We start from the raw sequence: 14800 nt of genomic DNA on the forward strand, positions 1-14800 counted from the left end.
ACTTCCTTTTCCAATTTTCAATAAGTGTTTTAATATTTTAAATTAACAAATTTAAATATAGTTTCGTGCTTTGTGGAATATCTTATGTAATACCTCCTGTAACATCAGAAAAAACAAATTGATTTATTTTAGCAAATACACTTCCACTTCCAGGAACTCAGGAACGTTTTGTTCGATTGATAACTCACTTCTGTATATTTCAGAGATGAAGTTGGCGCTCTTTCAAACGTTTCTCTGGTGCTTCTGTTCAGTTCTCGTCAATGTGTCGTTCCTGCTGTATCGTCGCCTCACAAATCGATTGGTGGGAAAACTAAAAAATCTGATGGAGATGTGGAAAGCGCAGGTGGTGCTGGTGCACCTTCTGCTGACGGCGTGCCTGTTGCGCATCTACTATCAGCCCGGACCGCTGGATCAGCTGGAACCGCAGAAGACTTTGCCGGAGATGGGGGTCACGGCAGCCGCCGATCGCCTGGTGGTCTTCCTTATCGAAGGCCTCAATGCAGGGACCTTCTTCTCGCCCAACCTCAGTAGGACTTCCTACATGCGTGATATAATCCTGCGCGAGGGTCTCGTGGGCATATCCAAAACAAGTGTTCCCACTCTGACCCGATCTGCGGAAGTCGCCCTGCTCGCTGGATTTAATGAGATGCCATTGCTACTGTCAGCGGAGAAATTCGACTCCATTTTCAATCGCACCTTATCCTCCAAAGGGGGTACTGTCCTCAAGATCTCGGACCTGGCAGATCTTCGCGTCCGCCTGATGAATGCTGCTTGCTTGAGGAAGTTGCAGAACTCAACTAGGCTGGTGATGTTCGTTCACCTGGAAGATGTCGGCGGAGCTAGTCCCATTGATACGACTTATCTGAAGAAGCTCCACAATGCCCAGCGGAATATACGGGATGCCTATGAACTGATCGAGAGCTCCTTTAATGACTACAGAACTGCTTACCTCTTGACCTCTGCTCACGGCCTTAGCATTTTGGGTGAGTATCCTAAGGGTTATGTTTTATATATCTCCCAAACTGGTTTCATATGGGGGTTTAGGTTCTCATGGCGGCGGCTCGGATGAAGAGAGGGATACGCCCTTCTTCCTCTGGGGAGCCGGCATAAATCACACCACCAAAAATGCCTCCTTAAGTTTTGAGGTCGCCAGCAACGTTACCCTCCAGCTCCACAAGTTGGACCAGATCCAGTTGGCTCCTCTTATGTCTGCCTTGATTGGTCTGCCACCGCCAGTTAACAATTTGGCCAATTTGCCAGTGGGCTACGTGAAGGTATCGCGGGAATACAAGAGAGTGGCCATGCACCTGAATGCTCTGCAACTTCTGGCCCAAGCCAAGGCCCTCATAAGGCGTCACGAAGAGGGAGTGCTGAACAACTGGCTTCCGACCACCAAGGATCTGGACCTGCAAAGGATTGCCTACTATCAGAACCAGATGGATCGCCTAATAGATATGGGTTTGCGGAACAAGGCGGTGCAGACGAGCATGCTGGCAATCAAAGTGGCACAGAAATCCTTAAAGTATTACTGTGGATATTACCACATTCCATTGGTGGTCACGACGGTGCTGGCTCTTTTGGGCTGGCAATTTTTCCTCTTGTTGAAGCTGTCACGGAACTCTTGGAACTGCAAGGATAAGCGCAGGGGCTTCCTCACATGGAGCACTGTAGCATTGGGCTCCCTTGGCCTTCTTTTGGGCGAGGTGGTCTTTCTGCGGTGGGCTTCATTTTGGACGGTCATGTGCTTGACGGTGCCCTTTGTCATCTGGATTCTGACACTGGCCGAGTTGCCCCTGAAGGGTGGCTGGATCTTTGAGCCGCTGAAGCATCTAAGATGGATAGTAGGCCCCGCAGCAGGGATCATTGTGGCCCTCCACTGCAGCTGTCCCTTCAGCCTGTTCTTCATTATATGTGTCAACATCTACAACAAACGCGCCTGGTTCAACATTACGGCTAAGTTCCTGGCCTGGCTGGCTCTCGTGTGCCTGTTGAGTGGATTCCTCTGGTCCCAGAGGGGAATGCAGATCCTGATGACCACCAAATACCGGGTGATTCTGCAGGTGATCAGCATGCTGGTGGTGATCCTGCGTCCCCTTCTCCTTGGCGAGAATCACACGTGGAAGGTGTGGTTGAGCAACGCAGGAATACTGGTTATTGGAGGAATTGGAATCTACTTCAGGGAGATGGGCAAGCCGGTTCCCCTATACATAATGGCTGTACACTGGACCTACCTGATCTATGCCCTTGTTTCGATCCCATACGGCGGAAGTTCCTGTCCCCTATCTCGTCTGCAGATGATTCGCTTTAACCTACTAACAGTCCATGCCCTACTGAGCGACTCCTACACATCCCTCTTTGCCCAGGCTTTGATCATCGAATATCAGATGGGAATCGAGGTGCACGAGGAGAGCATTATCGCCGACGAGGATGATAATGTGGAGATAAGGTTGGAGGGACCGCTCTATCCCCCGAGGCATCTGGAGATGTCCTATCGCTTCGCCTTGTCCATTCTACTGTACTTCTATGTCTCCATGTTCGGAACTGGACATTGGTTGAGCAGCTTTACCTACTTGGCCAACACTGCGAGACTCTTCCTTCCGGATTCCTGCAGCGTACCGATGCCATACCTAGTGCTCATCCACTTGCTTATACCCTCGGTGATAATCCTGTCCAGCTTACAGGCACTGAGCGCCTTTGGACGACAGGAGATGCGCTCCATTTTCTACAGTGTGATGCTCATATGCAATGTCGTCGTTTTGTTCTTCGTTGTTTTTGTTCCTCACCACCTTAATTGGCCATCAGTCCACCCATCCGTAATCACTGCGCTTTTGGCCGAGCTGACGGTGGTTCTGCTTTTGGCCTGCGACACTGCTGTCGCCTTTTTCTTCCGGGGCACCATGAATATCAGACCTCCAATCCCGAGACGAAGCTTTGAGGAAACCCAACTCAAAGGACCAACTGGTAACACCGCCACGTTTACCACAAGTCAGGTCTGATTGGTGGTCTCAAAGTCCCATAAATTATCAAACCTCCAACAAATTTGTGGTCTACATGTTCAAAATTTGGTAAAATTTTCACTGTACTTTTACTAAAATAGAAATCTTTAGATTTTTGATTTTCTATAATCAAAAATTGAAATATTTCTTTGTAAACTCATAGGTTTAAACTTGTAATAAATCGAGGTTCTTTGCAATATTTTTGTTTATTATTTTAGTTGCTCATAATTTATTTACTTTTCAGTTTTGTTAAGTTTGAAATATGCTTTTCCTATCTAAAAACATTTAAGGACTATATACATTTAAAGCTTTTTCTGTTAGTACACATTGTAACTTGTTTTATCTCAACAATATTTATAAAAAAACAAGGTAGGTTTTCTGAGACTCTGTATATTTTACCATTCGTTGGGCTAATTCTTTTATTTTTACAGTATATCTATAAGAATTGCGTCCTATACGTATGTAAGGTTCGAATGCATAATACTTTAAGTAGAAAATTAACTTAAATGCAGCTGGCTGGATTAGGTACAACTTTGCAGGCGCTTAGAGCCAGGAAATGAGACCTCTGTGGTAAGCAGTTACCAGATCTATAGTCTACTCCGATTTGGGCTTCTTTGATTCCAAGTGGGCCTAAAAGGTATACAAAACTTAAGTACCGTAAGGGGGAGGGATGATCTATTAAAAACTCACCTTTTCGGCTACCTTGAGCAGGCTGTCGAAGGAGTTTTGTCCAGTTTCCATTACCATTCCGTGGAAAATTTTCGATTCGCAGGCGGTGAGAAGTTCGTAGGGTGAGCCGAACTCCACAAGGTGACCGGCATCCATGACTAGAACGCGGTCCGAATCCATAATCGTGTTCAGACGATGGGCTATGGTCAGCACTGTGCAGTCCCGGAATTTGCTCCTAATCGTGGCCTGAATGAGAGCGTCGGTTTGTGGATCCACATTGGCCGTTGCCTCGTCCATCACGAGGACGCGATTCTCTCGGAGAATGGCTCTGGCCAGGCACACCAACTGGCGCTGGCCCACGCTGAAATTACTGCCCCCCTCGGAAATCTTGCTCTGCAGCCCACTGGGAAGCTCGGCAATCAGGGGCTTCAGCTTCACCTCCTCCAACGCCTCCCACAACTTGGCGTCCGGGTACTCCTCGAAGGGATCCAAATTATAGCGCATGGTACCCGAGAAAAGCACTGGCTCCTGCGGTATAATGGATATCTTGCTGCGCAGATCGAAGAGTCCCATGTCAGCCGTGTCCCTTTCGTCGATGGTGATGATGCCCTCGTTGTAGGATAGTCGGAAGAGGGCATTGATCAATGAGGATTTGCCAGCGCCGGTACGACCCACAATGCCCACTTTTTCACGTGGCTGGATACGGAAGTTCAGCGCTTTGAGCACGTACTTTGCCTGCGGATCCGGGAAGTATCGCAGGCACAGATCCTCGGCTATGATCTCACCCTTTTCCGGCCAACTCGGCGCGGGCTTCTTGCCTTCGCGGGACTCAAACTCACCCTCCGGCTCAATCTCATCGTACTCCACCACTCGCTCCACGGCGGTCATCGTGTTCTCCAGCTCCGCCGACTGGCGCATTCCCCACTGCACCATTCCCGTCATGCCCATGGCCTGGGTGATGGCCAAACCCACTTCGCCAGAGCTTTTCGGTGGGTTTATAAAGTAGTTGAGGATAATGATCACTATGTACAATGTGCAGAAGCAGTCCAGGTAATAACCAAAGGCGCGGTTCGTGGCCAAAAAAGTGTAGTAACCAGAACTATGCAAGTCCTGCAGATTGTCGAATTCCGCAATGAGTTCCTTTTGGGCGCCCAAAGCTCGTATGGTGGGCAGCCCCGTAATCGTGGCACTCAGGTGAGAGTATATGGGAGATCTGGCAACCGCCTCCAATCTCTTCACATCCCTCGATGTCTTCAGGTAAAACTCTCTTATATAGTAAAAAATTATGGCCAAGACAAGAGTCAAAATGAGGTAATACGGATTGGTGATGCAGATGACGATTATGATGCCCAGTAGCGTGAGGAAGATTTGCACCACATCCAGCATGACTGTTGGCAGGACCTCGTCCACCTGGCCCAGATCCTTGGAGAACCGATTGAGGATCCGTCCCGAGGGATTCGTGTTGAAGAAGTACATGGCAGCCCTCGTAATACCCTGGTACATGGCATTGTGCAGTTGGGTGGAGCTCCTCATGGCCATCTTGTAGAAGAGCATGGTGCGCACGATGGTGAAGACCACCACAGCCACATTGAGAGCGGCAAAGTAGTACATATCCTGGGGATCCTTGTTCATATCCGTCTGATCATACACGTTCTTGTCCACCCTGCAAAGTACAAAATCATTAACTTTTGTATCTTAGAAAAAAGACTCTCTTGACTTCCTTACCAGTAGGACAGGAAGTAATCCGCTGCAGAGCAGAGGATCTGAGTGGCCAGGCACAGGAAGACCATGAAGAAGAGCATGAACCAGCTGCTGCCGGCAGTCAAGTACTCCTTGTACAGTCCCAGGCCGATCTTGCCCTCAACTCTCGCCTCCTGCAACTGCAGTGAGGCCTCCTGGGCCATCGACTCTGCCATGGAGCTCAGTGAGGTGAAGCTGTTGTTCCGCGTGCTTGGCTTACTATTCTTGCTGCCCCTCCTGCTCATCGAGGGCACATTCAAAAGATCCAGGCCCTCACCACCTGCCCCTTCGACCTCGTCAAAATCGTCATGATCCTTATTTGGCCCCGTTAGCAGTTGGGCAAAGTCCAATCCACTGCGCTTCATGGATGAGTATGTGCCCATTGCACTAATCCGACCCTTATCCATGATAACTATGAGGTCCGCCTGCTCCAGGAATTGCAGCTGATGGGTGACCAGGATGACTAGCTCACTTCTCAAGTAACCACGCATGCATTGATCAAATAAGTGGCGCCCAACGTGGGTATCAACTGCGCTGAGTGGGTCATCCAAAAGATAGATATCCGCTCGTCGGTACACCGCTCGAGCCAAACTGATCCTGGCCTTCTGTCCCCCGGAGAGGGATGCTCCACGCTCGCCCACAATAGTCTTGTCACCGAAGGGCAACAGTTCAAAGTCTCTCTCCAGGGCGCACTTCTTCACCACGGTGCGATAGCGATGCTTGTCAAACTCCAGGCCAAACAGGATATTCTGGCGCACAGTGCCCGTAAAAAGCCAAGGTTCTTGGGCGGCATAGGAATAACTTCCATTGACTTTTAGGGTGCCACTTTCCGCCGGCAGCTCGCCGAGCACAGCTTGGATCAAGCTGGACTTGCCGGCGCCCACGGGTCCAATGACGGCCACCAACTTACGACGGCCCAGTTGGAGGTTTATGTCCTCCAATGTGGGATCCACCGAATGACTCTCCCAGCGGGCCTGGAACTGACTGAACTCAATCAGATTCTCCGAGATGCCATTGCTCTTGGGACTATCTCCATTCAATGACTCCGACTTCGGAATCGGAATAATTTTTGACTTATCCCTGACCAGTGTCTCCGGGCGATGCATAAAAGTCTCCAAACGCCGGACAGAAACCATCAGTTCGGCAAACTGGGAGATGCCCTGCGGAAAGAACATGGTCACCGAGCGACGCAGGATGTTGTAGTAGGCAGTGACGAAGAAGGCCCGCTCGGCATTCAGGACATTGCCCAGCACGACGAAGGCAATCAGACTGGTGGAGGTGAAGATGCGCGACAGGAACATGGCAAACGAGATGAGGATGCCGCGGATGTAGTTGACTTGCTTGATGCACAGCATCTCATTGAAGCGGGTCAGCTCCACCACCTTGCCGAAAGGCTTCTCCCAGGCGTACATCTTGATCACCTGGATGCCCGAGATGATCTCGTTCATCATGCGGACACGCTCGTCCGTTCGCAGAGCGGTGCGCAGGCGCAGCACGCTGGTCCGCTTGCCGAGGTAGGATTGGAAGGGCAGGAACAGTAGCATTATCGCCACTCCAAAAATGGAGGATATGCCAATCTATAAAATAATAATAAGAGAAGTTCAATAAACAGTTATAACTGGGCATCAAAAAATTTAATTTATTTCAAAATGAATGTACTTCCCCTATAAATTAACGCATTTTCTGTCTTACATATATTTTATTTATCTAAAAGCTGACCCTCTTTTGGCTAACTGGTTATCAATGTATCCAGAAATATTAAAAAAAAATCCCCAATATTATTGAGCTTACGTGCTATGTGACATTATAAGCTTTTCTGAGGGTGGGTCACGTTTAAAGAACTTAAAAGAGCGCATCGAACTGTTTCGGAGGGGCTTGTTTGAAAACCGGTTTGAGGTATCGATTAGAAACACCCACTTACCTCCAGGTACATCAGGTAGGTGACCACGATCAGTTCCAACGGAGCTATCCACAGGTAGTGCACGTTGATCAGAACCAAATCGAAGCGACCCACATCGTTGGACAGGAGGTTGACCACCTGACCCACTGTGGTGTCGCCCAGGGCAGTTCTGCTCAGCCGAAGAGCCTTGCGATAGATGAGGCTGCTGAGTGCTATTATTAGAAGGGCAATTACAAAGTCAACTATAATATCTATTAGATAGAATCCCCACTTACCCACGCGCATCTTCATGCCCAGATGAAGGAGGCCCAACATATAGGGATGTCCTATGAGCACACTGCATACGGAACCTGCTATGAGACCCGCTGCATATAACTGGGCCTTGCTCCGATCCTGATCGTTACCGGCAAAGTAAGCCATCACTCCAAACAAGCAGATGGGCTGGGTAATTCTAAGGTGGAATCAGTGTATTGGTTAGTATGAACCTGATAACATCTATCGGAAGCCACTTACTTGGTAAGGAATTCCTGGAAAAACAGAGACAGACCCGTGAGGAGCAAGCGATAGCCAAATACTTTCACCAGGGCACGACCCAAACTGGGTGTCTCATTTTTGGCCACCTGCTCATCCCAGGCTGAGCACAACTGATCTCCCAGTGAGTCTAAACATTTATGGTAATACCCACTAAAATTTGTCTATAAATATGCATCACCAGAAACTCACCCGACTTGTGTTCTTTGAGGGCTCTATAGAGATCCGTTTGTTCCAAATTCTTCTTCCGCCCTTTAAAAAGTACGGGCATGGCAAAACTACACATTCCAGCAGCATCACGTAGGTAGATTTTATAGGGGGTACGATTAAAGCTTAATTAGCAAAGGCTCTCTGTTATCAGCGACTGATACTGATAATTCTTTTGTGATGTTGTGACAACCCAAAAATGAACAGACAACTGACATTCCCCGGGGCTTATCAGGGAAAAAACACTTGCCAGCCAATGTGGCTTTATAAAAGAGTATGTCACGGTCAAAATTCTCTAACGCAAATGAAGTTTTTTCAGCTCAAATTACACAGACAATGGAAATCAACAACTAAATCTATAGCTCAAATGTAAAGTACATATGAGGTTAGTTTTTGTTAGATAGTACCTTTCTGGTTTAAAAAATTAAATGCCATAATAATAATAATAGACTGTACATGTGTTTCCATAGCAACCGGCTAATGCATCTTTATTTTACGATAAGGCCGCACAACTAGCAGCTTTATTGTTTGAGTTCGAAATCACAAAGAATAGTGTACAAAGATTAAAAAAACTATTCGACATGTTTGTCGAGCCGCGACTAATTGTTCTATTAAAAAATGAAATCTAATCAGTTATCAGGAGCCTCTATAAATTGAATTACGTATGCTGTCAGATAGGCGTGACGTATGTGGAAGTTCACCTTCCTGGGTATATCCACACCTCTTCTAAAAAGCTTTTGTTCTTCGACTTTTTCACCGCTCTGATTCATGTCACAATGACAGATATCACCTCTGGATATCATTGGTACTTTTGTGGTTAACGTTGCTGGATTTACTCTCTAATGGTTTCCAACAAGTGTCGCCTTCAATTGGTAGCCAATTGAATAAAGATCCAGTCAAATGCAAAAAGATTTCCTCGCATATCAAGCGACCCATTGAGTGAAATAATCAACATGTTGTCAGTGGTGTCACGCAGTCTGTTCCCCAACCCCTTGAACCCCCACCTAAACTAGTCATCAATGGGGTAATTTTTTCTTATCACCACAGCCTTAATCATATAAAAGAAACCTCCTAACTCTCGTATTTCCCAACAATACGCTCTATTTTTGAACGTAAAGTGTATTTATATGTATTTCTAAACTGGTTCCTATTAAATCATCATATGTGTATATAATAACAATACTATTATGGAAATGTTTGCCACAACTGCCACTCAATTGACGAACCATCAAAATATCTTTCGGGAATGCCCTGGAAAGCCACAGTACTCACCAGAACATGAGTGAGGAGAGGGGGTTGGAGCGTTCCCGCGGATTCTCCGGCAGTTCATCGGCTTTCATCGACTGCATGCTGATTGCACTGATTGGAGTTAAATTGCACTTGTAGAATGTGGCATTACAGGAGACGGGCTCGGTCACCGGTGTCGTCGGTGTCGTCTGCGGGCGACCGCGGTCTATTAGCACTTCTCGATCCGCAGGCGGACACGCGCTCGTCTCTAATATAATTAGTTTGCTATCAGCCGGGGAGAAACCAGATGGAAATGCGAGCGAATCCAAAAGATATAACCGAAAGCGAATTCGATTTCTATTCGCGTTCGAAGTGTAGTAAAGAAGTAAACTTTTCCACTGGCACACTGCAGGTGATGTTGCGTGGCATTTGATTTGGGAATGCCGGGGGCTTGGGTTCAAAAAGATCACTTCCCTCTCAGGCACTTAGTATTTCTATCTGTTACAGCCGCAACCGAATTTCGTCACTGGCTGCGTTGAGTTTCGTGTGTGAATTATCGGGAACCTATAGAAGTACACATGGCCATACGCGCTGTTCTACCCACGACTATGTGCTCGCTGCGACGGTCCGCCTCGTTCTAATGGCGCGCTCTCCCCAGCTCCACCTTTAGTAGGGCTCTCTCTCTCTCTCTCTCTCTCTTCCAGTGCTTGTTGTGTCAGGTTAAGATCGTTGGGTTGCTCTTTGGAAAGATCTCTGGCGCTCTTTGTGGATCCGCTCTGGGGCCTCCATCGAAGGGAGCTGCTTGCTCTATGGGGTTTTCGATGGGAAGTGTGATCACTCTTGCGGTACCGCTCTGCTCTCTTCTGCGGGGGCTCTGTGATATCTTGCCTCGGGTGATAAGCAGGCCAACGGGTGTTTTCCTCGTTTTGCATGACACTTTGCTGTGGTAATCATTTATAACCTAAGTGTAATAATGATACGCTTTTTTATCGGGCAAGCAAACACGATATTAATTTGTTGTCTCCGGCTGACTTTTTAGTTTAAATGAATAATATTACATTATGGAAAAAAGAGTTGGGGGTGTTGCACTATCCTTATCTCTGCAGCAGCAAGTAAAAGTGGGTCACTGATCTTCAGATAAAACATTATTGTATTGCATACTTTCAGGCCTTTACAATTTACTTAGATGACTAAAAGTATGCTATACAAATCCAATATTACTTAGACCGTTACTTTTCAAATGGCTTAAAGTGTATTTTCAAATAAAGGAAGATCACATAATTATTTTTATTCTATCGCTTTCATTGGTTTTTTGTATATTTGATTAGTCATAAGTCTCTAGCTATCTTTTATGATTATCAATGCATTTGGGGATGATTGAGGTCGGGTTACGGTGACCGGGAGTGCTAATTGAATTAATAAGATAACGCATAGCAACAAACAAAATCGGCGTGCATGTAGGTGGGTCTCCCACGGGCTGGGCACGCTCGTGGAGATCGTGGGTAGTCTCAATATTGCATTGCACGGCCCTGGGTGGAAGGAAGTTCTCGATTAGATTACAATTCAGCGCCGACTTATCAAAAGATATTCTCATAAGAATAATATGATAATATAATTGTGTCGAAAGTTATTTATACTCATGCAATTGTAGTGGGGCTATTAATGGTGCCACTGACCCACAGAAAAGAGCCGACAAATTCGGGATGAACTAATAAATGTATATGGAAATTATTATTCAGTATTTTAGGATCAAGGGATTGTAAAACATTTATTAAATTCAATATTTTGAGTAGTGAACACATTTTTAAGTGTAATTTGTAGTAAGGTTTATTAACTTGAACTTCCCAACTTTAGGGATGTTAAAAACTCGGGACTGTATCTCTTAGAACTACTGCATTTTCATTGTCACCAGACTATGTACCGCCCCTCAGGCCGGCGCCTTTGAGGCAATTAGGCTGCAGCCAATTGATCACGCCAAGGTGCAAGGGGGGCTGGTCAGCCGCAGAATCGGAACGATACTTCGGATAGTAGTAGCACGTCGGACCCATTAGCCGTTTATAAGGCGCGGTCAATGTGCGGTTCTATGGACATATGTGTAGTTATACGATCCGAACATGTTAATATTAATCATTTTAGGAGAGCGCCTAAGAAAGCTGCTTTATGTAAGAGCGCTCAGTGTTTGGCGCCGACATTTCGGCACCTTGGCGGCTTTGCATCTGGTAATCCGATGCTCGGCCGGAGCCATCATTAAATGTTTCCGCTTATTGCTCACTCTCGAGAGACGAGCGAGCGTCCAAAGAAACAAACAAACAAACCCACAAGCAAGCAAACAAACAAAAACGAAAATTCAAAAGCCGCGCGAGGCAGAGAGAGAGAGAGCGTTCGAACTACACTTCGCATCTGGCAACGCCGCAACGCAGCGCGAGCGTATAAAAGAGCCGGCGCGAGGCAAAGCTTTTTATTCGCTCCGAAACTTTCAAGTGAACGTCTTGTCTAAATCGCCAGATTAAACCCAATCCCCGAAAATGTCTTTCGTTGGCAAGAAGTACAAGCTGGACAAGTCCGAGAACTTCGATGAGTACATGAAGGAGTTGGGTAAGTGTCCAGCGCCAAAAATCCTCAACGCAATGCGGTGAAAATAGAGTAATAACCAAAAAAAAAGTGCCCAAAAGAGAGGAGGGAGAGTAAGAAGCCGAAAACACGCCACCAAAATCGACCGGCCGGCATTTTTAGCACTAGTGTGCAAAACAGCCAGGGGTGGCTCAAGGGGGTAGGCGAGTAAAAAAGGAGAGAGTAAGAACAGCTAACTATGAATGAATGCCATTATTCAAAACCGCTGCACTTTCAAGAGACCCCCTCCACATTCTACAGCACTTCCGCCCCTGCTTAAATCTCCCTAAGTGTGAGATGAAAATCAATAAGAAGAGAGCAGGAGCAGAAAAAAGAGATGATGCACGCGCTGCAAAAAACGTGTTCCTTCTCACCTCCTTTCCCAAATGTACCGTTGTGAAGCAGAGTGCAAAGCCCCGTTAAGGCTTATCTGGGGAGCCGTAAACCCAAAAACTAATTAAGTGTGGGCTCTGAACTTTGCTCCCCTTTTGAGTCACTTCTGTCTTTCCATGGGATCCGACCATCCTCATCATCATCATGATGACATTAGCTTTTGCGACAGGTGTCGTGTATTTGTGTACTAGATTTTGGGGGAAAGTTTCTCACCGACCTTTGTACTGACTACAAGCTTTATAGCTGCGATCTTTGGCCCAGCAGCTAGTCCAAACTATACTAAAAAGATATTAAGACTATTACAGAATTTAAAATGTATTTCTCTAATAAAATAAGTATTATATTATAATATCAACGGATAGTTGGTGTTCCTGTCTAGACGCCCCTTGAAGGACGCGTCAGGGCGATGGGATACAGCTGGAAACCGGAGATGGCGCGCCGCTTTGAGGCCCGGTTTTATTTACCAGACCCCCGGTTCACCAGAACATTTCCCCTATACCTTGCGGTTTCGATTTTAATGCTAGACTTGGTCCCAGAGCCACGTACCTCTCAGTTTTCAGACCCAAACAAATCGAACTGAACCTGTCGTTGGGGCCTCGCCGCACTTATCAGCTGTCGTATATAAATGCGATAAACTATATGCCTATATGTGCCAATGGGCACGATAATTAGGCGCGATTACGGATTTTGCACTTTGGGCAGGCGGCCCTATCATAGACCACAGTTCGCCATTGCAGGCCAGTCTAATCTACTCAAGGTTCTCCTGCCACATACGGTGCATATACATCGATCTCTGGTACAGTTGCTGGGTTCCCATGGTTGGGAACCTGGAAACTTATAGCGCCGCGGCAGTTGACACTTGACTCGATGGGACTGGGCAAAGGTACAAGCTTGTGGTGGAGTATCTGGTCCATACATAATTGAACATAATTGATTGGAACCCCCTGATGGTCTGATGGCCGAGTATTGTTCTAGATTCGATGCAATAGAGGTTATAGAGGAACATATAAGAAGGCCATACGTGCTTACCTCTCAAAATCAGTTTTTACTTTGTGATTCATGTTTTGTTTTTCAAGTCCGATATATATAAAGTGCACAAAACGAAACGGAACTGACTCTGAGTAGAAATGATTCACATACAAAGTAAATATAAGTACCGAGCAGAAATTATGAATACTATAAAATCAAGAACCAAATGCTAGTAATTATTTTAACACGATTGAATGATTACTTTAACTGGCAATCTTATAATGATAGAATTACCTAATCTTTCGATGATGTTATTACCCCTATAACTCTTTGTAACTATCAGTACTTGAGAACTTTACGATTTGAAAATTGGACAGACTGGACATTAAGCACTTCAACTCAAATCGTTATAAAGAACACAAATAAGTAACAAAGCTCAAATTTCAAAGATAAAACCTTTGTTTTTGACCGCAAGTATAGTATAGGCTTGGAAAATGACATGTTCACTTGTACATACATGTGTGCGTGGGATGCAGTGCCGAGATAAGGTAGAATCTCGCTCGATCTATATATAGAGGGGCTTGCCAATTGATAAGCCCGGAGGCAGCGGAGGAGGCGACGGCCCGCATTGTTCGTTAACCTTGAGCACGACTTTTGACGTTCCGACTGAGTCTGCAGGGAACTTCATGACTCGGCTTTATTATTTTTAATTAAATATGATATGATTTGCATTGTGGCCGCCTCGGGGTCCCCGACTTTGTTGGGCTAATTCAATTATGTGCAGTCTGCTCATAATTCATCTCTTATTCCGATCTTTGATTTCCTTACTTTCCCATGCCATTAGTTTGACTGATTTCTGAACTTTTTTTCGCTCTTCCACTTGCAGGCGTTGGTCTGGTGACCCGCAAGATGGGCAACAGTCTGAGCCCCACTGTGGAGGTGACCAAGGAGGGCGACACGTACACCCTGACCACCACCTCCACCTTCAAGACGTCGGCCATCAGCTTCAAGCTGGGCGAGGAGTTCGACGAGGAGACCCTGGACGGACGCAACGTCAAGAGCATCATCACCCTGGATGGCAACAAGCTGACGCAGGAGCAGAAGGGCGACAAGCCCACCACCATCGTGCGCGAGTTCAACGACGGCGAGCTGATCACCGTAAGCACTCTCCATTGGCTATAACATCACCCCAACCTAACTGACCCACTGCCTCCCCCACAGACCCTCACCATCGGCAACGTGAAGTGCGTGCGCGTCTACAAGGCCGTCTAAGAGATCGGCAGCTGTCCACGACTGATCTATAACTTTAACCAAACGACTACATGCATTGCAACTAACTCAGATAGCCACTATTGTTATTGACTAACAGTGAAGTAAACTAAACCAAAAGGAACTGCACGCTCAGCCCAATGTTAATTTATAATCGCACCCGTACACCCGCATTCGGTGTAGGTGGGATTGAGATTACCCCTCGCTCTCGGGGACCAATTTCCGAAATGCATTTGAATAAACTACAACACTGAAGTGCTTTACAAATCCCGGACTTTGTTTTCTTCAG

The 14800-nt window shown here is 46.5% G+C and overlaps 3 protein-coding genes across 3 annotated transcripts; 2 read left to right on the forward strand and 1 right to left on the reverse strand.

Moving 5' to 3' along the window:
* Window positions 1-180: 180 nt before the first annotated feature.
* On the forward strand, window positions 181-3195 carry LOC108024626 (GPI ethanolamine phosphate transferase 1). The gene is made up of 2 exons (XM_017094665.3): window positions 181-983; window positions 1045-3195. Exons 1-2 carry the CDS (start codon window positions 206-208, stop codon window positions 2994-2996), a joined length of 2730 nt encoding a protein of 909 aa, XP_016950154.1. The 5' UTR covers window positions 181-205; the 3' UTR covers window positions 2997-3195.
* LOC108024628 (probable multidrug resistance-associated protein lethal(2)03659) lies at window positions 3184-9896 on the reverse strand. The gene is made up of 8 exons (XM_017094668.3): window positions 9316-9896; window positions 8029-8114; window positions 7819-7966; window positions 7581-7756; window positions 7327-7517; window positions 5391-6982; window positions 3687-5328; window positions 3184-3626 (listed from the first exon to the last, which is right to left on the reverse strand). The coding sequence occupies exons 1-8, from the start codon at window positions 9390-9392 to the stop codon at window positions 3591-3593; spliced, it is 3948 nt and encodes a 1315-aa protein (XP_016950157.1). The 5' UTR covers window positions 9393-9896; the 3' UTR covers window positions 3184-3590.
* A 1810-nt stretch (window positions 9897-11706) lies between these two features.
* Window positions 11707-14778, forward strand: LOC108024627 (fatty acid-binding protein, muscle). Its single transcript, XM_017094667.3, has 3 exons — window positions 11707-11865; window positions 14129-14400; window positions 14464-14778. Exons 1-3 carry the CDS (start codon window positions 11796-11798, stop codon window positions 14512-14514), a joined length of 393 nt encoding a protein of 130 aa, XP_016950156.1. The 5' UTR covers window positions 11707-11795; the 3' UTR covers window positions 14515-14778.
* Window positions 14779-14800: the final 22 nt, after the last annotated feature.

Source organism: Drosophila biarmipes, chromosome 3R, assembly GCF_025231255.1.
Source record: "Drosophila biarmipes strain raj3 chromosome 3R, RU_DBia_V1.1, whole genome shotgun sequence".
NCBI lineage: Eukaryota > Metazoa > Arthropoda > Insecta > Diptera > Drosophilidae > Drosophila > Drosophila biarmipes.